At 43.4% G+C, this 26,485-nt stretch overlaps 1 protein-coding gene across 1 annotated transcript in view; it reads right to left on the minus strand.

Moving 5' to 3' along the window:
- FRK (fyn related Src family tyrosine kinase) overlaps positions 1-26,485 on the minus strand; it is a 161,092-nt gene that overhangs the window by 10,936 nt on the left and 123,671 nt on the right. The window contains exon 5 of the mRNA XM_089652142.1: positions 24,196-24,354. Within this exon, the coding sequence (XP_089508268.1) occupies positions 24,196-24,354 (159 nt within the window). The remainder of the gene's footprint in view (positions 1-24,195; positions 24,355-26,485) is intronic.

The following is a 26,485-nucleotide window of genomic DNA, read 5'->3' on the forward strand; positions in this document are numbered from 1 at the left end:
CATGAGATGGAAAGTTCATTGCAGCCCAACTTCAGGCAATTCAGAAAAAAAAGCTGGATTTTTTTCCCTAAGAGTTTTACTGCTCTGTGTCCCAACTGGCGAGATTTCTGTGAAACAATGGGTAATGTCTCAATTTTAATATAGTCAGGAACAAAATACTTTCATTTAGTAGAATGGGGGAGGTTTGGAGCCAGGAAGTGAGTGATTTGAAATGTCTGCACTAAAATACATTCCTGCTCTACTCTGTCCAAAATCCAAGCTGAAACTATAATTTTATAGCTGAACTCCAGAGAACCAGCCACAGTAAGTATACAGTTAAATGAATACATGCTAGCAATAGCAGTCAAATAATTTGTATTTCTGTCTAACCAGTCTAGAAGAATATACTGCACTGCTAGACAATCTGCATGCAGACTGGTGATCTGAATTTTCTCTGCTACAGTTAAAGTGAAAATTTACCCATAACAACTTGATAAAAAAAATAATGTTGTTTAGTAAGGAACATACATTCTACATTAATAATTATGCCACCAAAATTAGTGTGTGCTGTAAACTGACTCCTGCATTGTTCCTGTTTCCACTTACTGGAGGCTGCCATTTTGCTGAAGCCCAGAGATCCTGGGCAGCAGTAAATCTTTATACTGTCAGCAGATCTGTCTCTAGTGGCTCTGATCTTTGTCACTGTGTCAACAAATAGAGAGAAACTGAGCATGTGCAGGGTGAGACAGTGTATTACTGGATTTTAAACAGTATAGGCACTTATTTTTAATGCTTTTCATATCTATAACTGCAAAAGGGGCCAACATGAAGCGATCTAGCAGAACTTAATTTTCCAACTAAAGCTCTACTTTAAGCAAGCTAGGTCAAATCTTTCCTCTAAAATTAGGACTGGACAGTGAAGGAGCAACAGCTCACTTCACTGTAAACACTGCTTTCTCCCTCTGTCAGCAAGTTCATTGCCATCATATGTGCACTGCAGGACACGCAATTGGCTCCAAGTGCTGCACCTTTCTTTCCCAGCTGAGGTACATGGATTACTAAAGGCTGATACTAAGATAAAAACAGGTACTTACACTAGCTGAACCTAAGTTTACCAGTAGAGATGAGCGAATCGAACATGACGAAGTGGAATTCGTTCCGAAGATTTGGAAAAATTCTATTCGCGACGAATCCAAAGATTAGCAAACTTCGGATGCACGAATCGAATTTTCCCAAAAATGGCGGCGACATGTGTGGCGACAGGAGAAAATGGACAGAGAAGATGGGGCGGGGATCTCTGGGAAGGCGCACAGACAAGGCGCGCTGACCCATAATGCATTTATGAGTCATGAATCATGACATGTGATCGCATTAGCCAATCAGCAGCCAGCCAGCCAGCACTGTGTAATGGTGGAGCTATAAATCGCGGCCATCTTAGAATTCTCCATTAGCCTCCGGTCATTCAAGAGAGACAGACCTCTGTGTATTGAGGGACAGAGTTAGGGCCACAGAGACTTTAGGCCACAGAATCGTTACTCAGGGACACAGAATTGTTACTCAGGGACACAGAATCGTTACTCAGGGACACAGAATCGTTACTCAGGGACACAGAATCGTTACTTAGGGCCACAGCTATCAAAGAATCGAAAATTTAAAGTGACATACACCATTTTTTTTTTTGGTGGCTGTCGTGCACAGTTGGTGCTGCAGTTTGCCGATTGTGCAAAATAAACTGACTTTCTGCTTCACAACCACTATTGTACGTTCAAAGAGTTAAATCCATTTACACGCCGGCTGGCGGTAATATTTTTTGGGTGATTAGTGCATTCCAGTGACAGAAACGTACAGTTTCCAGCCAACGGCAAGCTGCAATTGACCGATTGTGTACAATAAACTGACTTTCTGCTTCACAACCACTATTGTACGTTCAAAGAGTTAAATCCATTTACACGCCGGCTGGCGGTAATATTTTTTGGGTGATTAGTGCATTCCAGTGACATAAACATACAGTTTCCAGCCAACGGCAAGCTGCAATTGACCGATTGTGCTAAATAAACTGACTATCTGCTTCACAACCACTATTGTACGTTCAAAGAGTTAAATCCATTTACCCGCCGGCTGGCGGTAATATTTTTTGGGTGATTAGTGCATTCCAGTGACAGAAACGTACAGTTTCCAGCCAACGGCAAGCTGCAATTGACCGATTGTGCTAAATAAACTGACTTTCTGCTTCACAACCACTATTGTACGTTCAAAGAGGTAGATCCATTTACACGCCGGGTGGCGGTAATATTTTTTGGGTGATTAGTGCATTCCAGTGACATAAACGTACAGTTTCCAGCCAACGGCAAGCTGCAATTGACCGATTGTGCTAAATAAACTGACTTTCTGCTTCACAACCACTATTGTACGTTCAAAGAGTTAGATCCATTTACACGCCGGGTGGCGGTAATATTTTTTGGGTGATTAGTGCATTCCAGTGACATAAACGTACAGTTTCCAGCCAACGGCAAGCTGCAATTGACCGATTGTGCTAAATAAACTGACTTTCTGCTTCACAACCACTATTGTACGTTCAAAGAGTTAAATCCATATACACGCCGGGTGGCGGTAATATTTTTTGGGTGATTAGTGCATTCCAGTGACATAAACGTACAGTTTCCAGCCAACGGCAAGCTGCAATTGACCGATTGTGCTAAATAAACTGACTTTCTGCTTCACAACCACTATTGTACGTTCAAAGAGTTAGATCCATTTACACGCAGGGTGGCGGTAATATTTTTTGGGTGATTAGTGCATTCCAGTGACATAAACGTACATTTCCAGCCAACGGCAAGCTGCAATTGACCGATTGTGCTAAATAAACTGACTTTCTGCTTCACAACCACTATTGTACGTTCAAAGAGTTAAATCCATTTACACGCCGGCTGGCGGTAATATTTTTTGGGTGATTAGTGCATTCCAGTGACATAAACGTACAGTTTCCAGCCAACGGCAAGCTGCAATTGACCGATTGTGCTAAATAAACTGACTTTCTGCTTCACAGCCACTATTGTACGTTCAAAGAGTTAAATCCATTTACACGCCGGCTGGCGGTAATATTTTTTGGGTGATTAGTGCATTCCAGTGACAGAAACGTACAGTTTCCAGCCAACGGCAAGCTGCAATTGACCGATTGTGCTAAATAAACTGAATTTCTGCTTCACAACCACTATTGTACGTTCAAAGAGTAAAATCCATTTACACGCCGGCTGGCGGTAATATTTTTTGGGTGATTAGTGCATTCCAGTGACAGAAACGTACAGTTTCCAGCCAACGGCAAGCTGCAATTGACCGATTGTGCTAAATAAACTGACTTTCTGCTTCACAACCACTATTGTACGTTCAAAGAGTTAAATCCGGTTTTATTTTTGGGGTGCTTATTGAATTAAAGAGTATGTCAGACAACACGCAGAGGAGTGGCAGAGGAGGCAATGTTTCAGGAGCGAGCAGACGTGGCAGCAGAGGAAGGGGTCGAGGCAGCACTAGTCGCAGCCAGAGGCCAGTGCTCCCGGTGTCATCCAGCGGTCGTGTCTCCACCGACAACCCTGCCGTCATCGATTGGTTGACTCGGTCGTCTTCCTCTTCCCAGGTCACCTCTGACACCTACAGCCAACGGTCGGTGGGTACGTCAGACACAACCGTTAGTTGGCATGGCCCGGGAGCAAGCCCACTGAAATCACGTGTCCTCGACCTGCCCCTGTCCTTTGGTGTTCCCTCACCAAGCGAAGTATCGCATGCTGTGGGCTCAGCCCCACTGTACAGTGAGGAAGAGCTAACAGAGGGCGGTCAGGAACGGGGGGAGACATCCGCCTCTTCAGCAGCCAGGCGAAGAAGTACTGGCGAGGAGAGTGGCTCGGTAGCCGGTCTAGAGACAGGTGTGTCTCCTGACCCACACGCAGCTGAGGGGGCTAGTAGTGACGCGGAGACCCTAATTGATGATGATGAGGCTGATCGCACTTGGCAGCCTCGTCGTCATCAGGCTATTGCTTCCGCATCATCAGGAGAAGAGGGTGCCAGCTTGCCAGCGAGCAAAACAGTCGGTGGGTTGCCCAGGAGGCAGCAGGGTCGCAGCAGTGTCAGTGGAGCCAAACGGCCACGGAGTAGAGCACCAGCTCCTCTGCAGCCTACCACCATGGCCAGTAGTGGTGACGGTGTGCACGGAGGAAGTAGCAGTCAGCCAGTGAGGAGTAGCGGGGGCAAAGTTTCCTACTCGGCGGTGTGGCAATTTTTCGTCAAGCCGCCCGAGGAAGTAAACGTAGCCGTATGTCAACTATGTGGCCAGAAAGTCAAGCGTGGCCAGGGGGCCAATGTTGGGACTACAGCGTTGCGTCAGCATATGCAGCGTCGCCATTCGGTGGCCTGGGAAAACCGTGATAAAGATACGGCGGTTCTGCCTGCCCCAGCCCCCACTCCATCACCCGCTCCGTTACTTGCTCCGTCACCCGACGTCAATCGCCCTCTATCAGCCAGTCAAGGCTCCAACACCTCTGCTGAGGGGAGTTGTCGCTCGTTGGCATCTTCCGCTCGTTCAGATGCTCCTTCTCCTGCTACTCCTCTTCACGGATTCCGTCAGCAGTCTTTCTTGGAATCCGTTTCCAAGAGACAACAGTTTGCGAGCACGCACCCGACGGTGCAGAAGCTGAACGTCCTCCTGTCCAAGTTGCTGGTGCTGCAGTCCCTCCCTTTCCAAGTGGTGGACTCAGCACCTTTCCGAGAAATGATGGCTTGTGCCGAGCCGCGGTGGAGAGTGCCAAGCCGGCATTTCTTTGCCAAAAAGGCAGTGCCAGCCCTGCATTCACATGTAGAAGAGATGGTGAGCCAGTCTTTGAGCATGTCGGTCTCTGCCAAAGTGCACGGCAGCGCCGACGTGTGGAGCTGTAACTACGGTCAGGGACAGTACATGTCATTTACGGCCCACTGGGTGAACGTGGTGCCGGCACAGCCGCAACAGCAACTTGGACAGGTCACGCCGCTTTTGCCTCCACGTTTGCACGTCCTTGGTCCAGCAAAGATGTCCGCCTCTACCACCTCTTCTTCCGCCGTGTCCTCAGCCGCCACCCCCGTGCCAAGTCCCATTACCCGACCGGCATATCACATGTGCAGGGCGCAACGGTGTCACGCTGTGCTGCACCTGGTATGCCTTGGCGAACGTAGTCACACAGGGGAGGAACTTCTGAGTGTAATGAACAGAGAAATCGACAGATGGCTGTCTCCGCGCAAACTGAAAATCGGAACCATGTTGACCGACAACGGAAAGAGCATGGTGTCTGCTCTGCGTCAAGGAAGGTTGTGCCATGCGCCATGCATGGCTCACGTGTTCAATCTGGTTGTCAAGCGGTTCCTAAAATCCACCATCCCACTGCAAGACATCCTTAAAATGTCACGTAAACTTTGCATGCATTTCAGCCATTCCTACACCGCAAAGCACACCCTCCTTGAGCTGCAGTGGCAGAACGGAATTCCACAGCATTGCCTGATCTGCGACGTTGCAACAAGGTGGAATTCAACCCTACATATGTTAGACCGCCTTTACGAACAGTGAAAGGCCATCACCGATTTCCTGATGTTACAAGCGGATAAAGGTACTCCCCTGTGTAACTTAGATGTCAGCCATTGGCAGCTCATGCGTGACACCTGCCGCTTGCTCAGGCCCTTTGAGGAGGCCACGCTATTCGTGAGTCGGCAGGACTATGGGATGAACGACGTCATTCCTCTGTTGCACGTCCTGGAACAAATGCTGTTAACAATGGCTGGTCAGGGTGCGGTAGACGTGGCGCACACATCTCAATGCCACATGACCCCTGTGGGGGCAGGACAGGAAGAAGAGGAGGAGGTAGAGGAGGACATTGGTGCTCAGGAATTATTGAGTGAAATGGGTGGTTTTTCCACTCAGCGGACAGGAGTGGAGGAGCAGGAGCATCTGGTAGAGGAGGAGGAGGAGACAGAGGACCCAGACGCACCGTGGCAGTATGCTGTGGAGATGGAGGCACGGAGTCACTCGCATTCCTTGGCACAAATGGCCCATAGCATGCTCGGTTGCTTGCGTAGCGACAGCCGAATAATAACCATCAGACAAAGGGATGACTTTTGGCTGTCCACCTTGTTGGTCCCTCGCTACCGTTCAAAAATGGTGGCCTTTTTCACACCTGCTGAGAGGGAGGCCAAAATAAAGTACTATAAAAACCACCTATGTAGTCAGTTGGTCTCTGCCTTTCTGCGCCAACGTCCATCCTCAGACACTGTGGGCCCTGTGCGCTCGCGTTCCGCTGCCATGGCAGCAGGGGAGGGGTGGGGTGGTAGGAGCAGTGGCAGCTCCACCAGCAGCGGCTGCCTCAGTCTGCAGTCGATGATGAGTAGCTTTCTTCACCAGCGCAGTGAGGAAACTACTAACCAGCCGCAGCAGCAGCAGCATCAGGTGGACCTGGAGCAGGACCTCAAACAACAGGCTTGGGCCTCCTTGGACAGCACCCTGCCAACCGAGGTAGACAATCCCCTTGACTACTGGGCAACGAAACTTGACCTTTGGCCCCAACTAGCTGAATTTGCCCTTGAAAGGCTGTCATGCCCGGCCAGTAGCGTGGCATCGGAGCGCGTGTTTAGTGCGGCAGGAGGTATTGTAACTCCACGGAGGACACGACTGTCCACCCAAAGTGTGGAGAGACTCACGTTTGTAAAAATGAATCAGGCGTGGATTAGTCTGGATTTCAAACCACCAGTTCCTGACACAACTGACCTAATAACCTAGCCGTTCAGGCCGCTCCCTGAACACCTCGGGAATTGCTTTGTATATCTGTCGCCTTAGAGGCCGCTGTCTGAACAGCTCATGAATTGCTTTCTATATGTGTCGCCTTTGAGGCCGCTGGCTGGACAGCTGATGAATTGATTTGTATATATGTACTTATTGTCCGCTGTCCGGACAGCTCCTGAATTACTTTTTGTATATAGCCTTCCAAACCACTCTCAGAATAAGTCATGATATTCATGCTGTGTATAGCCTTATAGGCCAATGGTCAATCAAGTCATGATTGTTATAGTGTGTATAGCCTTATAGGTCGCTGTCTTTACAACTTTATAATTCCATGCAGTATATAGCCCTATCGGCCACTTTCTGGCATCCAGTTGCTGTAGCCCCCATCACCACACTGTGCCACGGGCCCCTGTACCGCCTTCTCATACTGCTGCCAGATCCATCCTCTGCCATGTGTGTCTTTGTCGTCTGCTCACGCTGCTGGGTTCCAGTTTTAAACCTAGGCCTGTGTATGGCTTCCGAATACTGCTGGCTCCACCGCCACCCTGCGCCATGTGCCTCTGTCGTCTGCTCACGCTGCTGACGGCTTCCGCTTTTTAACCTAGGCCTGTGTATGGCTTCCGAATACTGCTGCCTCCACCGCCACCCTGCGCCATGTGCCTCTGTCGTCTGCTCACGCTGCTGACGGCTTCCGCTTTTTAACCTAGGCCTGTGTATGTCTTCCGAATACTGCTGCCTCCACCGCCACCCTGCGCCATGTGCCACTTTCAGGTCTCCTTACACTGTTGGTGGGTTCCATTTTGTGATAGGGTGCTGTATGGCCTTCCATTGCTGCTGCCTCCACCGCCACCCTGCGCCATGTGCCTCTGTCGTCTGCTCACGCTGCTGACGGCTTCCGCTTTTTAACCGAGGCCTGTGTATGGCTTCCGAATACTGCTGCATCCACCGCCACCCTGCGCCATGTGTCTCTGTCGTCTGCTCACGCTGCTGACGGCTTCCGCTTTTTAACCGAGGCCTGTGTTTGGCTTCCGAATACTGCTGCATCCACCGCCACCCTGCGCCATGTGTCTCTGTCGTCTGCTCACGCTGCTGACGGCTTCCGCTTTTTAACCTAGGCCTGTGTATGGCTTCCGAATACTGCTGCCTCCACCACCACCCTGCGCCATGTGCCACTTTTAGGTCTCCTTACACTGTTGGTGGGTTCCATTTTGTGATAGGGTGCTGTATGGCCTTCCATTGCTGCTGCCTCCACCGCCACCCTGCGCCATGTGCCTCTGTCGTCTGCTCACGCTGCTGATGGCTTCCGCTTTTTAACCGAGGCCTGTGTTTGGCTTCCGAATACTGCTGCATCCACCGCCACCCTGCGCCATGTGTCTCTGTCGTCTGCTCACGCTGCTGACGGCTTCCGCTTTTTAACCTAGGCCTGTGTATGGCTTCCGAATACTGCTGCCTCCACCGCCACCCTGCGCCATGTGCCTCTGTCGTCTGCTCACGCTGCTGACGGCTTCCGCTTTTTAAACTAGTCCTGTGTATGTCTTCCGAATACTGCTGCCTCCACCGCCACCCTGCGCCATGTGCCACTTTCAGGTCTCCTTACACTGTTGGTGGGTTCCATTTTGTGATAGGGTGCTGTATGGCCTTCCATTGCTGCTGCCTCCACCGCCACCCTGCGCCATGTGCCTCTGTCATCTGCTCATGCTGCTGACGGCTTCCGCTTTTTAAACTAGTCCTGTGTATGTCTTCCGAATACTGCTGCCTCCACCGCCACCCTGCGCCATGTGCCACTTTCAGGTCTCCTTACACTGTTGGTGGGTTCCATTTTGTGATAGGGTGCTGTATGGCCTTCCATTGCTGCTGCCTCCACCGCCACCCTGCGCCATGTGCCTCTGTCGTCTGCTCACGCTGCTGACGGCTTCCGCTTTTTAACCGAGGCCTGTGTTTGGCTTCCGAATACTGCTGCATCCACCGCCACCCTGCGCCATGTGTCTCTGTCGTCTGCTCACGCTGCTGACGGCTTCCGCTTTTTAACCTAGGCCTGTGTATGGCCTTCAATTGAAGCTGCTTCTGCTCCGCCACTCTGCCATTGGACTCTTGATAGTCGTCTCCCCATGCTGCTGCTGGGGGGACTTTTTAACATAGGCCTCTGTATGGCCTTCAATTTTAGCTGCTTACGCTCCGCCACTCTGCCATGGGCCCCTGTACCGCCTCCTCATGCTGCTGCCAGGCCCGTAATCTGCCATGGGCCCCCGTACCGACTCCTCATGCTGCTGCCAGGCCCGTAATCTGTCATGGGCCCCTGTACCGCCTCCTCATGCTGCTGCCAGGTCCAGAGTGTGTCATGGGTCCCTGTACGGCCTCCCATTGCTGCTGTCTCCATCGCCACACTCTGCCATGTGCCACTTTCAGGTCTCCTCACACTGCTGGTGGGTTCCATTTTGTCATAGGGTGCTGTATGGCCTCCCATTGCTGCTGCCTCCACCGCCACACTGTGGCTCCACACTCTGGTTTTGGCCCCGTGACTGCCCAAATGAGTGAAGTGTGCGGTGATTCTAAGATCGACGGCACTCATCTGCATGTCATACTGACTGACAGTATTATTTCTCTTCCCCAGCAGACTCCAAGGGCATTTAAATTAAAGGTACAGTGTTCTGCACTAATATAAAGGCTCTCTGAAGCCTAGAAACACCCTTTTTATAAGTTAAATTCGCAGCGAATATATTCGGCTCGAAGCAAATTTTTTCCGTGAATTCGGCGAATCAGCCGAACCGAATTTTTTAATAATTCGCTCATCTCTATTTACCAGACTTGATATAAATTGAATGGATTGTTTATGTAGGCTCATGCACTACATAGGCAAAGGACATAAGGGGGTAGTTGCCAAAGAGCTAGAACTCAAACCTATTACTACTACAGACAGTAGTCCCAAAAGGAACGTCCAGTTAAATGCCATTTTCCAGCTCTCCCTATTTTCTTCATAAAGAAGTTCCAACACACAGACACTCGGGCTTTTCTAAGCATACCCCCTCCCAGCCCTGTGAGGGGGCTGGCTTATCCAAAAGCCCCAATTATTGGTCCTTTTAAGTTTGATAGCCATAGTTCGAAGGCCATGCAAAGCATGATTGGTTAAAATAAAAATTTGCCAGTACTGTAAATTTTGAACTAATTTTGAATTGCTAAGAAACCAAGATCTCAGTGAATGCAAACCTCATCCTACTTAGTAGAGTATACTGTGTGGTGCAGAGTGAAAATAAACTGTAGTTGTTGGGTTCGCTGTTGTTGTTTTCATAGGGAAAGTCCCAGTGGAGAATGAATTAGGCTCCTTTCACATGAAAAGTCTGTTTTCAGGCAGTCTTAATAGAACTGTCCTTGCACCCCTATGGATGTACATGGACAGATGTTAACATACAGTGGAGTCCATTTACCCCCAGGCCACCCAGAGAGCAGAGCGGGCTATGTCCTTGTCCACCCTGCATAAACTGAGCAGACACAGACCTCTCATCCACCAGCTCTGCTCTGATCAGCAGGGGATCCATGGACAGATCCCCTGCTGATCAAAATAAAGTCCACCCATGTGAAAGGGATCTTATGCTGAATAGGTAACTTACTTGCGGATAGGAAGTGACACAACTCTACAGATCCTCCTGGAAGATTAAGACTTGTTGAGACTAAGTCACCGGTCACACCGCTGCAACTTCATGTGTGATTTGGGAATTGAAATTGCACCTGAAATCGCATCTAATGAATGTGAATGTCAGTGTCTTAAAATTTGCGGTTTGCTACAGCGTGATTTGTAAAGTTCTTGCATTACTTTTTCTGCAGATTTGTTGCAATTTCACCTACATAGAATATAATACAAATCACACTGTAAATTTCAAAAATCGTTGAATATCCTCAGAAGTCGCAATATAGTTTTCAGAAACAGCACCTGAAATTGCACTGAAATTGCACACCAATCACTCGATTTTAAATCACAGAGGTGTGACCGGTGACTAAGGCATGCTGCTTTTGTTTTCTAGACTTGTTTTTGTTTACATAATATTTGTTGGTGCACTTATGATATGTGGAGGCACAAAAACTATTCAGATTATGAACCACAAATCTGCACGGTCACTATACAACTAAATAAAAAGTTCAGTGGATGGATCGTTTTAATTACAGCACATCAGTATATAAGTCTTAACATCAAAAAAACAGTAAGCATGACAAACAATTAGGTGTTTTTACTATTGAAAAAATGCATTACTTTGAACAGCTAGTAATCAATATTCTGCTAATGGCAGAAATTGTGTTACCGGCAGAGCAATTCATTACATTTCTCTTTCTTTTCTTTCCCAAAACTGCAGTAACTCATATCCCTGTCTAGTACACAGCAATGCAATTTCAACCAGGATTAATTCACATTTTTCAAAGTAAAGAGACGTTACAGTTACTGTGCTGAACAGCAATAGTCCAGAAATGTGAAGTAATTAATAAAGTTTCTTTTTAAAGCAAATATTTTTTAATGCTCAGACCTTTTTTGTTTTTACTGGGCCAAATGCTGTCAGCATATCAATGGTCCAGTAAGGTAGAACACTATATTGAACAGAGGTACTGTACTGCATGCACATAATGCAAAATACATTAGCAATACATAAGAGAAAACAAAATACACTGCTCATAAAAATTTAATGAACTCTTTGAAAACACATCAGATCTCAATGGGGGAAAATATCATGCTGGATATCTATACTGATATGGACTGAGTAATGTGTTAGGTATGCAAGATTGCCCCATAGTTTGATGGAAATGAAAAATGATCAACCTACAGAGGACTGAATTCAAAGACAAAAATAAAAAAAAAAAGATGATGCAGCAGGCTAGTCCATTTTGCTGAAATTTCATTACAGCAACTCAAAATGGTACTCAGTAGTTTGTAAGGACCCCGTGTGCTTGTATGCATGCCTGACAATGTTGGGGCATGCTCCTAATGACACGATGGATGGTGTCCTCGTGTATTTCCTCCCAGGTCTGGACCAGGGTATCACTGAGCTCCTGGACAGTCTGAGGGGAAACCTGGTGGACCGAAACATGATATCCCAGAGGTATTCTATTGGTCAGGATAGCGTGAGGGCCATTCAATGGTATCAATTCCTTCATCCTCCAGGAACTGCCTGCATAACCTCGCCATATGAGGTTGGGCATTGGTGTGCACCAGCAGATACCCAGGACCCACTGCACCAGCATAGGGTCTTACAATGGGTCCAAGGATTTCATCCCAATACCAAATGGCAGTCAGGGTGCCATTGTCTAGCCTGTAGATGTGTGTGCATCCCTCTCTGTCTGTCCAGCTCTTCTCCATGCTCTTGAGACTGTGCTGGGAGACACAGCAAACCTTCTGGAATGTATTGATGTGTCATCCTGGAGGAGTTGGACTGCCTGTGCAACCTCTGCAGGGTCCAGGTATCACAGGTTTTTTTTAGGAGTACCTTGGCAAAATGCCTAAAAATTACCCCAAAATTGTATACAAGCCACATAGTTTCATTGTGCACCATTACAACCCTCTGGCTGCCAGCATCCTAACAACCAGTGCTGTCATCAGTTGATAAGGAGGGCATCAGGTGCCTGCATAGCATCCTTGTTTACCCCTCCCCACCAGCACTGGGGTCAGATTAGTGGAGTGAGGGAGAGAAACTGGGGGAGAAGAGAAACACTGGAATACTAGTCAGTACAAGTGTGTGAAATTTGCTTTGGAAGAATAAATCACCTCTAGCATTGGGTGTTCTATGTGTGGATGTAGCTGCATTATTTCAAACTATCAAAGGGGTGCCTTGAGATTGTGCAGAATTTTAAAGAGTGGCTGAAAAATAACTTAGAAAATTCTTGTTATAGAATATTATATTTATATATTTATGAGCGAATGAGAAGGACCTACATTTGTTTTTATACTTTTTTATATTTAGTTTGGGCCATACATCTACTGTTGGTCACAGGGGTGCCCTTAGTTCTGCATTCCTGTGGTCCAGATTCAGCAGCCAGCAATGGGCTAAGGTCCTCTGATGGTTACATAGTAGACAGGTTACATACACCAACCCCCTTTGGTGGCTAATTTGCTAAGTGAACATGATGAATTGATGTCTTCTATTTCACCTATGACCTGCATATGATATTTGTATCCCACTTTGGGTAGGTATACACCCTCAGATTTGTGGTATTGTTTTTCATTGTGCTACCCTTCTGTTTTTTTTTACAAACGGTTGGTAGATTTAATTAATGAAGGTATGCAGTTCTGCCATCTACGGTCTGTCTGGCCTTTCTCTAACTCTGATGCCCACCCAGGGGAGCCCCTATGTTACCAAAATGCACATAAATAAGGTGCTTTTTATTGAATCAATGTATGGGATACACACTATTATTGGTCTGTTATACTCATATTGTTTTTCTATTATATTCATACATTACATATTACTTTCTAATTTTTGCATATTTTAGTGATTGCTGCTGAACTCTCACATGTCTTGAAGAACCTAATAAAGAGAAATGCATTGACTCATGAGGACTCACAATCTCACCACACAATTATTATCTGACAAATTATGTAATGGTATTATACCAACAGTGGGAATAGTGAGTCAACAGCTATATTGATCATGAAATTAAATGCATATTGTTTTTAATAAATATCTGAGCTTGTTTGAAAACCTGTTTTAATATAGTTGTAAATAAACTGTATATTTTATGAAGTACTATCAAGTTTCCTTTTTCATTGCCAGTAATAGTAGAGTCCACTATTTTTTTCCCTTTTTTTGGTTTCACGGTATGTTTCTGCATGTTTTATACATTTATTTATTATGTTAGAATGCAATTAACAAAACATGAAGACTGCAACATTTGTCTGGAGAAAGATGGCATAATTCAGTAGTCATGGGACTGGGATCTACATAGGAGCCATAGTAGTCGAAGTATAAGAACTTAAACCTATAATTAGATAGCGACTTATAGAGAAATGAACCATGACCAAGTGTAGGTGTGTACTGTATGTCACAGTGCAGCAGTCCAAAATTTCTGGGTCTTGGGACAAATCCAAAATGCTTTGTATAAGTCTATTCCCCAATATCCACACTTCATACATGAGGAAGAGGGGCTTAAGCCCATGAGGTAAGAATGGTGTAGATATAGTATATAGTAGTGAAAAAACGTTAATAGCTCCCCACGATAGTCTTAGTGAATTCAAAAGTATGTCCTTGGAAATATTGGGAAGATAAGGAGTGACTTTGCTATTCATTGCCTGGAAATAGTCCAGCTGTGATCTGTAGAAAGCATATACACTGGAAATATCTTGTTGTTGTTTTTATGGTACTGTAAAAGAGTATCCAATGGGTCTTACCAGCCTGAGATACATTTTTGATTTTGGAGGTGATATAATATTTCACTTTCAGAAAAATGAAAGGATAATTTTTTGGGATATTTAGGAATTGAGACACCCAGATATGTAATCTTATCTTCGCAACATATGAAGTAATAATGTATACTCCATAAAGAAGCAGTGCGTTGAGTTAAATAAAGTGCTGTGGATTTGCCCATATTGGTAGAGTAACCTAAGATTGGAGCAGAATTATTTATCTGCAACAATATACTGGGGAGGGATTGTTCCAGATGGGATATATATAAGAGCAGATCACCTGCAAAGACTGTTATCTTTAAAGGCTTGTTGGCTGTTTATACCCTTTTAATGAAAGGTAAGTAAGGATTCTAAGAGTTGGTGAATTGGATCTAATGCTAAACTAATTAAGATGGGAGACAGGAGGCATCGTTGTCTGAAGTTCCTGAAAGGCATTAGTATAGGGGAAGAATATTAATTGTTAATTATTCATTTGGTAAGAAGATGTGATAGATATAAGTGGAAAAGTTAAACAAAAGCCCTGGATAGGAGAACATAGAGAGGCCACTGCATTTTAATTTTCCCCATTAGAACAGAGATCTTTAGATCCTTAATAACAAGGTCAGATTCTGCAAACATTTTAGCCTTCTGAAGGCCCTGCCTGTTCTCAAAGCGACATTGTGGCTGCATGTCTGAAAAAGTTTTATAGCTATTACTTTCTGAGCCAGAGAGACACTCTAACAGTTAATAAATGCAAGCATATCTACTGATGAAATGTTTGTCCTGTGCCACCCACATAAAGATCTGTATTGGGACAATAGTGTGAACAACCAGCAGGATAGAATTAGACTCTCAACAGGTTGCAGATGTTAGGAGGGGTTGGAATTTTTGAAAAAAGAACATATTGTACAGTCCCTGGGATCGTCTTGCTGGTGGTAACCTACACATAATATTACAAGGTAAAAGCGGTTAGTAATGTGATCATGGCCAGGTAAAGGATTGTATCCATCTAGGGGGAAGATGGTGCCAGCAACAGAAAAAGAAGGGCATTCAGGAAGTGTAGCCATAGCTTGATGCTGAGGCGGGGGTGGACTGACAACTCATGGGGCCCCCAGGCAATAGGGGATCATGGGGCCCCTGTGTCCTTGCTCAAACTCAAAAAAGGTACCAGGGGCATCTCATGGGGCCCCCTACTGACCCGGGGCCTTTGGGCAGTGCCCGAGTTTCCAAATGGTCAGTGCGCCCCTGTGCTGAGGGTATCCACAGCTGGATGTAAAAACTAGAACCAACAGCTAACAGAGCACAGCAAGATGTAGGGCAGATGATACTGATCCATATTTGGATGACATACCAAACAGGGTATTAACTAGGGTCACAGTAAGGAGCGCACTCGTGAGAAACTCTTTGATGGTAGCAATTTGAGAACGACACACATTTCCCTGTATGTGAGAGCTGGAGCAAACAGGATGCTTGCCATCTCCTGCTGATATGTAGTCATGCTGACAGCACCCCTACAATTGGACAGGATACCTGAGACTGTAATAGTGGTTCTAATAGATCATATGAAGAGTAGGAAGGCTCAGAAACTGCACCATGGTTAACGAGAGTAGAGCAGAAAGTTTAAAGCAATCTGAGTGATGATAGACTCAGATCCAAACATTCTATGCCTGTGCATGCAATGGCACAAGTAACCTTTGGACATATAGCAGGTAAGCTACTATTGTTCTGTTGTGATTTTTTTTGTCCTTTATGTATTTCTTTACTATACTATTTGTTTTATTCAAGTATTTAGGGTATAGTATTTTATATTTCATGGTACAACTCACAAATGGGGTTTAGATTTTTTTTTTTAACAGTATGAAAATGGTGACCTTCTATTACACAACAAAACCTTAAAGATGCCTATCCCATAAGGTTTTTCCTTCACCATCACCTTTTACAGCACAGATTTAAAATACAATAGGTATGCTTAAATTGAAAATAATAGACCTGGAAACATTGTTTTCTAATTACTCTTTAAAGAAACAATGCCTTTACATCCTGTGTATAAAGTGCCTTTCATTAAATCATTTTCTGCATCTCTGGTATGGCCATATTGATTTTCTTGGAGAATGCAGATTGAAAAGAGATTATATTTTGGTATGATTCGAAACTAATTCTTGCTGTTCTGTTCATCTTTAGTTTAAACAAGTGGGATAAATCTAATCCTTCTAATTTGCACATACCGTATGTGTTTTGGGATCAGGTCAGACATTTACTGTACATGAATTGTTACCTAGTATGTGTTTTTGAGTACAAGTTAGCAGATATGAGAGTGTTTATGAACTTCCAACTGTAATTTAACATCAGAAACATTGGATTCTAAAGTGTAAGTTATTATCTGTATTATAGTTATGATCGTAGGATCGTAAGATTGTGGAGTTGTGTGTATATTGCCACTCATATAGTTTCATTTTGCAGAGCGAGCACTGTAAAGATTTTGGTTAATTTTTTTAAGTGTTTTTTACTGTTTTAAGTGTTTCTTTCATGCTACAAGGAGATTAAATAAAACACTGCATTACAATATTCTGATCTTTGAAGGGCGACCAGAGTGAAGAGTGGTATAAGGCATTTATGCTGTATCTCAAAAACTAGAGCTGATAGGAAAAAAATGTGCCATTTTTGGAATCGGCAGGTCAAACATAACCAGGAACAGGTCTAACATTTGAGTCACCAAAATGTGTGCTGGCCTATGTAAGAGATAATATGAGAAATGAGAAGAGACAAATCATATCTAAACTGGACAATACATATATGAGTCTGCTTTCAAAACACAGCATACACATTGTTTGATTTAGGCTGTTTACTTTATAAATAAATTTTAACTTTGTAAGGGAATTTTCCCTTAGTTTAACCCCGTCACGCTGACGTAACACAAATATGCTGCCTCACAGAACTTGGCTTTTTTCCGTATTTGCGTACTTGTCTTTGTGCTGGGAGTGTGCCACACAGCGCGCTCCCAACACAAAGACCGGGGTGTCCCTGAGAGCCCCAAGTCCCGTTCTAATGATTGGGAATTGGAGGAGAGAGATACATTGTATCTCTCTCTCTCTCTCTTTGCAGAGAGAAAAAAAAACTGTAAAAAAAAAAGATAAAATAAATAAATATTAAACAATAAAATAAAAAATAAAGAAAAAATACCTAGATCAAGGTTTGATCTAGTTCAGTGCCAGGGTTAGTGTTTGGGTTGAGGTCAAGGTCAAAGGTCAGGATTTATTTAATTAATTGGTATTAGTGTCAATGTTTTTTAGGTAAAAAAGAAACAAAAAGCAAAATGCACACTATTTTTTCTGGGCTGTAGTACAGGTACAAACAACAAATAACATACACATATATGGTATTGCTGCGATTACCAAGAGCTTTAAAATTTTTGGCGCGTGTGCGGCCGGCTCTGGGGATGGACACTCACTGAAGAGAGCTCCGTCCACCCGCCAGCGTAATATCGGCACACTACGGCCCCAGGGAAAATCAATAAGCTCATTAGAGCCATTAACCCCTCGCCATCCGAAAGGGCTATGACCCGCAGGAGGTAAACGCCGGGTCATCCCGGAAAGATGACCAGCTTCTTCCCAGCACTGCAGCCAAGATGGCGCTGGGCCCCTGCAGAACGGCCTGTTTGCCCAGCAACAGCAGCAAGGGAAGACCATAGTCCACCAGGCAGCATACCATCCGGACCCCAGGCTGAAAGGATCGCTATACTGGACACAGGATCACCCCCTGACAAACAACAACCTTCTCTTTCAACTACTATCCTATCTACTAATGCTCCATCTTTAATCAAATCCTATCCTGCTTCTGACCAACCTATCACAGAGATTTCCATGAAGAACATGCTCCTTTCTTTGCGACAAACACTACATAATGACCTGAGGGCATCATTATCCCAAATTTCAAATACAGTCCAAAATCAAGAAAAACGCATCTGCCATATCAAGAACAAACTAGGGGAAATGTGCACTGCACATAACGACCTTATAGATGCACACACAGACCATGAGACAGGCATCAAACAAATCAATCTCAAACTGGCAGACTTAGAAGATCGCTCCAGGCGAAACATTAAATTCCATGGGATCCCAGAATCCATCACCGCAGATGCCATAGTCCCATATATATACAACAATATATGAAAAATCTCATCCCCACCCTCACTGATGTGGAATTGGCTATAGATCGGGCACATCGAATCCCCAAACCATCATTTCTACCTGCGACGGTCCCCAGAAATATATTGACGTGCATACATTTTTATCACGTGAAGGAAAAAATAATGTTTGCAGCAAGAAATTCAATCTCCATTCCTCCAGCTCAAGCAAACATTAAATTGTTTGCAGACCTATCCAAAGCCACACTCTCCAACCGTAAGAAGCTCATCAGCATAACCAAAGCATTACGGAATCATAACATTGGATATCAATGGGGCTTCCCTACGAAACTAAATGTCAAATACCAAGGCAGATTTTACACAATTAAATCCCTAGAAGCGGGTATCGAATTATTGAAATCGTGGAGCATCATACCAGCAGATTCCCACCAACTAACATCCAACCAGCCACAACAGATGGAAGCAGATTGGTCATAGCCTCCACTCAAGCATATTACCTTCAGGCCCAATTCCCTGGGCACCACTCTCCAACACACAAGCTGGCAATCGGCCCCTGATCGAACATATTAATCGCCCAAGTTCGTCTCAAGCATGAGCTCTCAAAAGAGTCATGCTTTCTCATGCCTCCACTCTACACAATAGCAGATACTGCTACTCATGCTACTTACATTGTTTGCAAGCCTTTTTTACCCTTGTTCGTACCCCAAGCTACCAGTCATCAGTCACTAGAACGGCCCCTCTCAACAACCCCCTCAACACAATTGAATGCTCAATCCACAAAAATAACAAACCCATGTTCACAAAGCCGCACACCTTGCGGTCCATCACCTCCGCCATGTGGAAAACTACTTCTCTCCACAGCATCTGAATCACCACAGCTACAGAATTCAAACCATCTACAATCAACAAAATGATTACTATATCTTCGCTAAACATCCAAGGTCTCATCTCCTCCTTCAAAAGGTCCCTGCTCTCGAGAGAAGTCTGCTCCATTCAACCTGACATCGTTTTCCTACAGGAGACCCATTTTGCCTCATCCAAAATCCCTGAATTCAATATTCCTCAGTTCTCCACAGTATATATGGCAACGAATCCTAACAAGAAAAACGGCATCATTACAGCCATAAGAGACTCCCTGCAGTTCCAATTAATTTCGGCAACAGCGGACTCACAAGGTCTCTACCACATACTGATCTGCAAAATCAATGATACTACATATACATTGGTGAACGTCTATGGTCCTAACACCAATCAACTCCAATTCTTCAACAAACTCAACTCCACCATAAATCAACACAAAAAAGGCAGACTACTCATCGGTGGAGACTTTAACACTATTGGGAACCCTCTTCTTGACAAATCATCCAAAACAAGATCTTCAAAACAATCCTTCAACCAATTTCTTCATTCCAACGATCTCTATGACATCTGGAGATGCCAACACAGTACAAAGGACTATACCTACTATTCTCCATCCCACTCATCCTATTCTAGAACAGACTTCTTCATCACCGATAAATGGACTCTACAACATGTCACCTCCAAGATTGGTACCATTACTTGTCAGACCATGCTCCGATCACAATCTCTTGACAGCAAACAACATTCGTCGATACCCCGTTTATGGCGATTGAACACGATCTTGCTGAAAAACCAAGACTACAAGCAACAAATAATAGATGCACACAGAACATTCTTTGAATTTAACGATACTCCTGATATATCCATAACCACTCTGTGGTCAACTTATAAAGCATACATGAGAGGTATTCTGATACAACTAAATGCTCACGTCAACAAAAACAGAACCCAACAAATAGATAATCTCCTAACCTCAATCAAAACAAATGAGGAAAGAAACAAAAAATCCCAAGATCCAACAATCTCTGCGATCCTGACAGCAGATAGAAATAAATTAGGATCCCTTCTACTCCACAAATATGATCTAAATCTCAAAAAAAATTAAAGCGAAATTCTATTCACTAGGTAACAAAGCCAGCTCTTTGCTAGCCAAATTGGTAAAACAAAAATGGCTGAAATCCAAAATAGCCTCAAATAAACACCCATCTACGAATACCCTAAACACAAACCCGCAAGAAATAGTGAACGCCTTTGCGGTATACTACCAAAATCTATACAACCTTAAAAATGACCCTGACACCATTCAATCAACAATCACATCTATACAACAATTTCTCCAAAGGACCAATCTCCCTCAACTATCCTCAGACCAACTTGACTCCATTTCTACCCAAATATCACCCAAAGAAATAGAAACGACCATTAAAACACTCCCAATTAATAAATCACCAGGAAACAACGGATACACTAACAAATACTATAAACACCTTTCCACAGAATCATCACCACACCTGATCAAACTCTTCAGTCACGTGGCCACCACAGGCTCATTCCCCAAAGACATGTTGCAATCCATCATAACGTCTATACCAAAACCAGGCAAAAAACCCCAACTCGTCCAAAACTACAGGCCAATTTCGTTACTCAATACCGACATAAAACTATACACGAAAATCATATCCCCAAGAATTCTCCCCTACCTCCCCACCCTAATTCACCCAGATCAAGTAGGTTTCATCCCAGGTCACCAAGCACCTGATGCTACCAGAAGAATTATCTCCCTCCTACACAACATAGATAGTACTAAGAGCCCCTCCTTACTCCTAGCTCTAGACGCAGAGAAAGCATTCGACCAGATACATTGGCAATTCATGCAACTCACACTTCAAAAATTCGGCAGGTTGGAAAGCCATCTTGTCATTATATTCACATCCATCCGCTAGAGTTCTGACAGATGGCACATTATCTGACCCCTTTGACATCTCAAACGGTACAAGACAAGGCTGCCCACTCTCCCCGATAATATTTACACTCCTTATTGAACCCCTAGCTTCCGAACTCAGAGAGGACCGATCATTTACAGGATTCACACATCTTAACATGGAACACAAAATCAGCCTGTTTGCGGACAATATAATATTAATGGTGACCAACCCAAAAAAATCCCTCCAAACGATTCGCTCACACCTATATACCTACTCAACAGTCTCATATTACAAACTTAATGAACCCAAATCTTCCATACTTAATCTTCACATCTCAGCCCAACTCCAAACCCAACTAGCCAAACAATTTCCATTTTTATGGGAAACAAACGTCATTCCTTACTTAGGAATCAGACTCACACCAACGACAGACCATCTATACACAGTAAATCACAAAATATTGCTTGAAACTATCCCCTGAGAACTAAACACTCTACGCACCTCAGAACTCTCCAAACTAGGCTGAGTGGTGACTCTAAAAATGTAAATTTTACCCAAAATCTTATACATATTCCACACACTCCCCATACCAATCCCTTATTCATTCTTCTCTAACCTACAATCAATCCTCACAAAGTTCCTATGGGACTCGAAAAAAACGAGATGTTCCACCAATCTTTTAATACGACCTACAACTAAAGGAGGAGCAGGACTCCCACACCTCAAGTCTTATTACACAGCTACTCTTTTAGACCAACTATATTTTTGGTGGAATCCATCGAAGGAAAAAATTTGCTCCATAATGGAAACACTCCCTTTTCAACCACTTAAACCCCAAAATATACTTTTGACCCTTCCGACCAACCGAATAAAACCCCAACTAAACATCCCTGCATTCTAGCCTCCCTACAAGCTTGGCAGGACCTCCTATCCACTAAATTTGAAGATGTTAAACATATACCTACTGAAACCAATATACTACACCTTCTCATTCCCACCATTAGACCTATCCCAATGGACAAAACAAGGAATAACCAACATAACAGACCTCTATATCAATCAATCTATATGCCCCTTCCAAATTCTCCAATCCAAATTTAATATCCCTAATACTGAAAATTTTACATACCTAAGAATCGCTCATTGTCTACAAACAACTAGCTTACCCCCAACACTATGATACCAATTACAGCCTGCATCTTCTTCACCAAACCTCAATAACCAGGTACAGGTATATCCACCTTCTATACATACCTCATAAACTTACAATTCACTCTACAAACAACCTCCCTAACCAATTGGGAAAAAAAATCCTATCAGACCAAATAACTTTAAAATGCTGGGAAAATACCTTCAACATCACCTATAAAGCTACCTGATGCAGCTCCCACTGGGAGTCATATCTAAAAACACTCCACCAATGGTGCCTGACCCTGGTCAAACTCTCCATCTACTACCCAAAACAATCTCCTACCTGCTGGAGACAATGTGGTGACCCAGGCTCAACACTACATATTCTGTGGTCATGCAAGTCATTTCGATCCTTCTGGAATACTACTTTTCAATTAATCTCCAAAATAAACAAAATTTCCATGGTCCCGAACCCCTCATTAGCACTCCTACACATCGGAATCAAGAAACTCCCTCCCCATTCCAGAAAAATTATTACCCACATACTCTTTGCCACCAAAATTAATATTACTAGATTATGGGACACAAATACCCCCTCAATCACTTCATTAATTATAGACCTTAACACTCAATGTCAAATGGAAAAATTATCCGCAATTAACACTTCTTCCTATCACAAATTCAATAACCAATGGACCGATGGCTAAATCACCCAAAATGTTCTGTACAACCCTGATGACATTTCATAAGATGAAATTACCTCCCATACCAAGACTGGTATCTCCTCAATTACCCAGTTATATCCCTCCTCCCCCAATCCTATCCTCCCCCACCTCTCCATCAAAACCCCCCTAATACCCCAAACTCCTCACCAAGGTTCATCATATGCACACAAATACCTCTGACGATATCGCTAAACAAGACCAACACCTCATCCGTCCAATGGGCAGAATCACAACAAAAATGCTCAGCTATATTTTGTCTATTGCAATATTGTATGAATGAACCATATCTCATTTCCCTGTTTATCTCTGAAAAATATTGAAAAATAAAATTTATTTTGAGTTGTTCTCTGGTGGTAGGTTACGATAGTAACAAGAAACACACAGCTAAATTAAAAAAAAACATTTACTATTTTGGGCCAGTTTGCCTTTGATAATAAATAAAATCAGGAGATATCCTTTACCATGTACCACTAAATGAAATCCCAATTTGTCCTAAAAAAAACAAGGTATAATTCACCTGGATGTGCAAAGTAGTTGTGGTGATATGTGCGGTTTTACTAACACATGTCAAAGTTGTAAAATTTTACTTAAGCATTAAGATTTGTTTTATACTTAGGCGTGAAGGGGTTAATAAAGGAGGTGCAGCTCTGCTGACTTCCAATCACGTGCAAACAAAAAAAGTATGATCAGAAAAAAAACCTACTAACAGTAGCCCACTGGAGTATCAGAATGTTACAGGAGATCTTGAGGAGGAAAAAAAAGGAGGTTGAACTGCAGCTTTATGGCAAATCAACATCTGGGAGCAGCTTGTATAGACATTACAACAGCTAACATACAGAGAAACCAGCACGGGAAACAGCCTTAAGAGTATTGATATAGTATTGATGTTAGTAATAGTCAACGAGGGTTTTATTTTCATGCAACAGACCTGTAAAAGAGAAGCATGGACTTACAAGGCAGTGGAGATAGTTGGAGTCCAACCTATTCTTTGCCAGTGGTGGGAGATTGCTAACAAATGCTACCATTGAGGTGTGTGAAAGGGAGCTGTCAGTGGTGTTTTGGAATCCTGGATGAGCCCTGTCAGTGAGTGCAAAGCAACATAGCGGCTGTGTGTGTGCTGTTTCTTTTTAGTTTGCTTGCACATGATTGGGTTTTCTTTGCAAAGTACATCTTTACCACATTCACTAAGCTACGAGAACAGTTTATTTACCTATATCAATCCCTCTAAAATGGGTACATATATACATGGGGTATATATATATATATATATAATGCATACTTACTTTTTAAATATGAAAGCAGACTTCCGTGTCTCATGAGCTCAGTAATGATATACATAGGCTCCTCCAAGCTACACACTGCGTACAGCTGGATCAGTTTTGAATGTCTAAGTTTCTTCATAAGTTGTGCTTCTCTTAAGAAGTCCTCTGGTTTCATTGATCCTGAGATACAAACAGCAGAAAGAAAACAGCACAGAGTTGACGTTATTAAGGACTACTCCTATCTACACAGAAACCATGTGGGAATAGCTAAAATTGCTTTCTGTTTTCTGTAATCTAAAAAGAAGACTGCTACAAATCTTCCCAGCCATCAAAAGATATCAGTTCAGCTGAAGAAAATGTATAATTGGAGGATGCTGAATGGGTTAGAAGAACACAAACCTTTTATGTCTTTCTGGCCTTTGAAAAAAATCAAACAAGAAAACTCTATAACAAGGGAAGCACCAGTTCATATTTAACCCTTTAAAGAAAGGGAATAATATTCTACTAATGGTGCTGAAATCACATTTTCTTTGATATCTACTCTTTCTAATACTGTCTATGATCTTTACTCTATGTTCAAGTGCTTGTTAAAAGTAATTTCATTAACTGTTAAACAGCACGTCTAGTCAAAAATGTTTTATGTTGTTGTGAATAGTCCTTGCCTAGTTTTATTGCTATGTATACAGGACTCCATTAGAGAAATTTTCCGTTCTTAATACCAAAGTCTTTTGTTGCGCCTTCCTTAATAATTAAATCGCTTGACTAGTAAATACCAAAATATTATATTAAAGTGCAAATTCATACTGGTGAACCATAAATACTGCAAATATTAATAAATTACTATAAAAATTATTATTTTTATATATACATAGCCCCAGTTCATAAATTGTAGAGATCTTCAAGCAATATTGTTCCTTGCTGTAAATTCCAAACAAATTCCACCATATGTGTCAGTATTCTTAATCCATGCACGGTGACTCCTACCAACATTCACATATGCGCTCACCATTAGATGTGACCTGAATGCAACTTGGTCAAAAATGCTTTCCCTACCCTGGTGTAGATCACAGTCTTCACTGCACTATAACCTTATTCCATCTGATGCTCCAGATAATATGGGCTACTCTCTAATCACTGAGTGTTTGACCCTTTAAAATTTTTGGATTCCACTCTGCAATCAATGTCATGCAACAGAGGTTATCCTCATAGTGTAATATGTTGAAAAACGTACTTTTATTAAAAGTATTGCACTTCCATTGAATAAATAAATGACAGCTAAAAATGACAGACAGCAGGGCCGCGGCTACTGCGCCACTTCCGGTCTTGAAACTCATCACCTGGCTCTGTCGTCACTGTCACATGACTTCTTCAGGGGTACAGGCCTGGTGTATACTCACTACCTATATACTGGTGACTGCTATTGTTATGGAGACCGGAGTACATAACCAACATGCACATTAAATATATAAAAGGGATTAAACTAGATGGATGGACTAGATATTAGATCGTCCATGCTGAGTTGAAGCAGCGTTGTGAACCATGGCCTCTGAAACCAAAAAGGAATTACTGCTATGACTGTGTTCGAGGACCTCCTGAGCCTCACCAAAAACCTCACAATTAAGAGAATTGGAGGGAATATATAACCCAGGCTGAATCTCCAAGCGTGGTGAAGGCAGTCTTTGCACTCTGCTGAGGGACACAGAGCTCTTGACAGAAACCTTGAGCATGTGGTGTTTTCTGGAGTTTCACCCAAATCTATTTCCAGGACGCTTCATCTCTGGGTCAAAAAGAAAAAGCCTGGAGGCTCAAAGACCACTCGTTGTTATATACATAGTTACATACATAGCCAGTTTGCCTGAAAAAAAAGACAAAAGTCCACCTAGTTCAACCATTCAAAAAAAAAAAAGTTATAATCCTACACCCACAGTTGATCCAGAGGAAGGCAAAAAAAACCCCAGCAAAGCATAAACCAATTTGCTCCTGCAGGGGAAAAAATTCATTCCTGATCCCCCGAGAGGCAATTGGATATTCCCTGGATCAACTTTACCTATACATGTTAGTATCCAGTTATATTCTCTATATCTAAGAAAGAATCCAGGCCTTTTTAAAGCAATTCACAGAGCTGGCCAGAACAAACTCTTGAGGGAGTCTATTCCACATTTTCACAGCTCTCACTGTAAAGAAACCTTTCCATGTTTGGAGATTACATTTTTTTTCCTCCAGAGGTAAAGATATCAGTTGTCCTCTGTGATGACCTCAGGGTGAATAACTCTACACCGAGTTCACTACATGAACCACTGATGTATTTGTA

Source organism: Staurois parvus, unplaced genomic scaffold (assembly GCF_062004578.1).
Source record: "Staurois parvus isolate SC_StPar_1 unplaced genomic scaffold, SC_StPar_1.0 ptg000672l, whole genome shotgun sequence".
NCBI lineage: Eukaryota > Metazoa > Chordata > Amphibia > Anura > Ranidae > Staurois > Staurois parvus.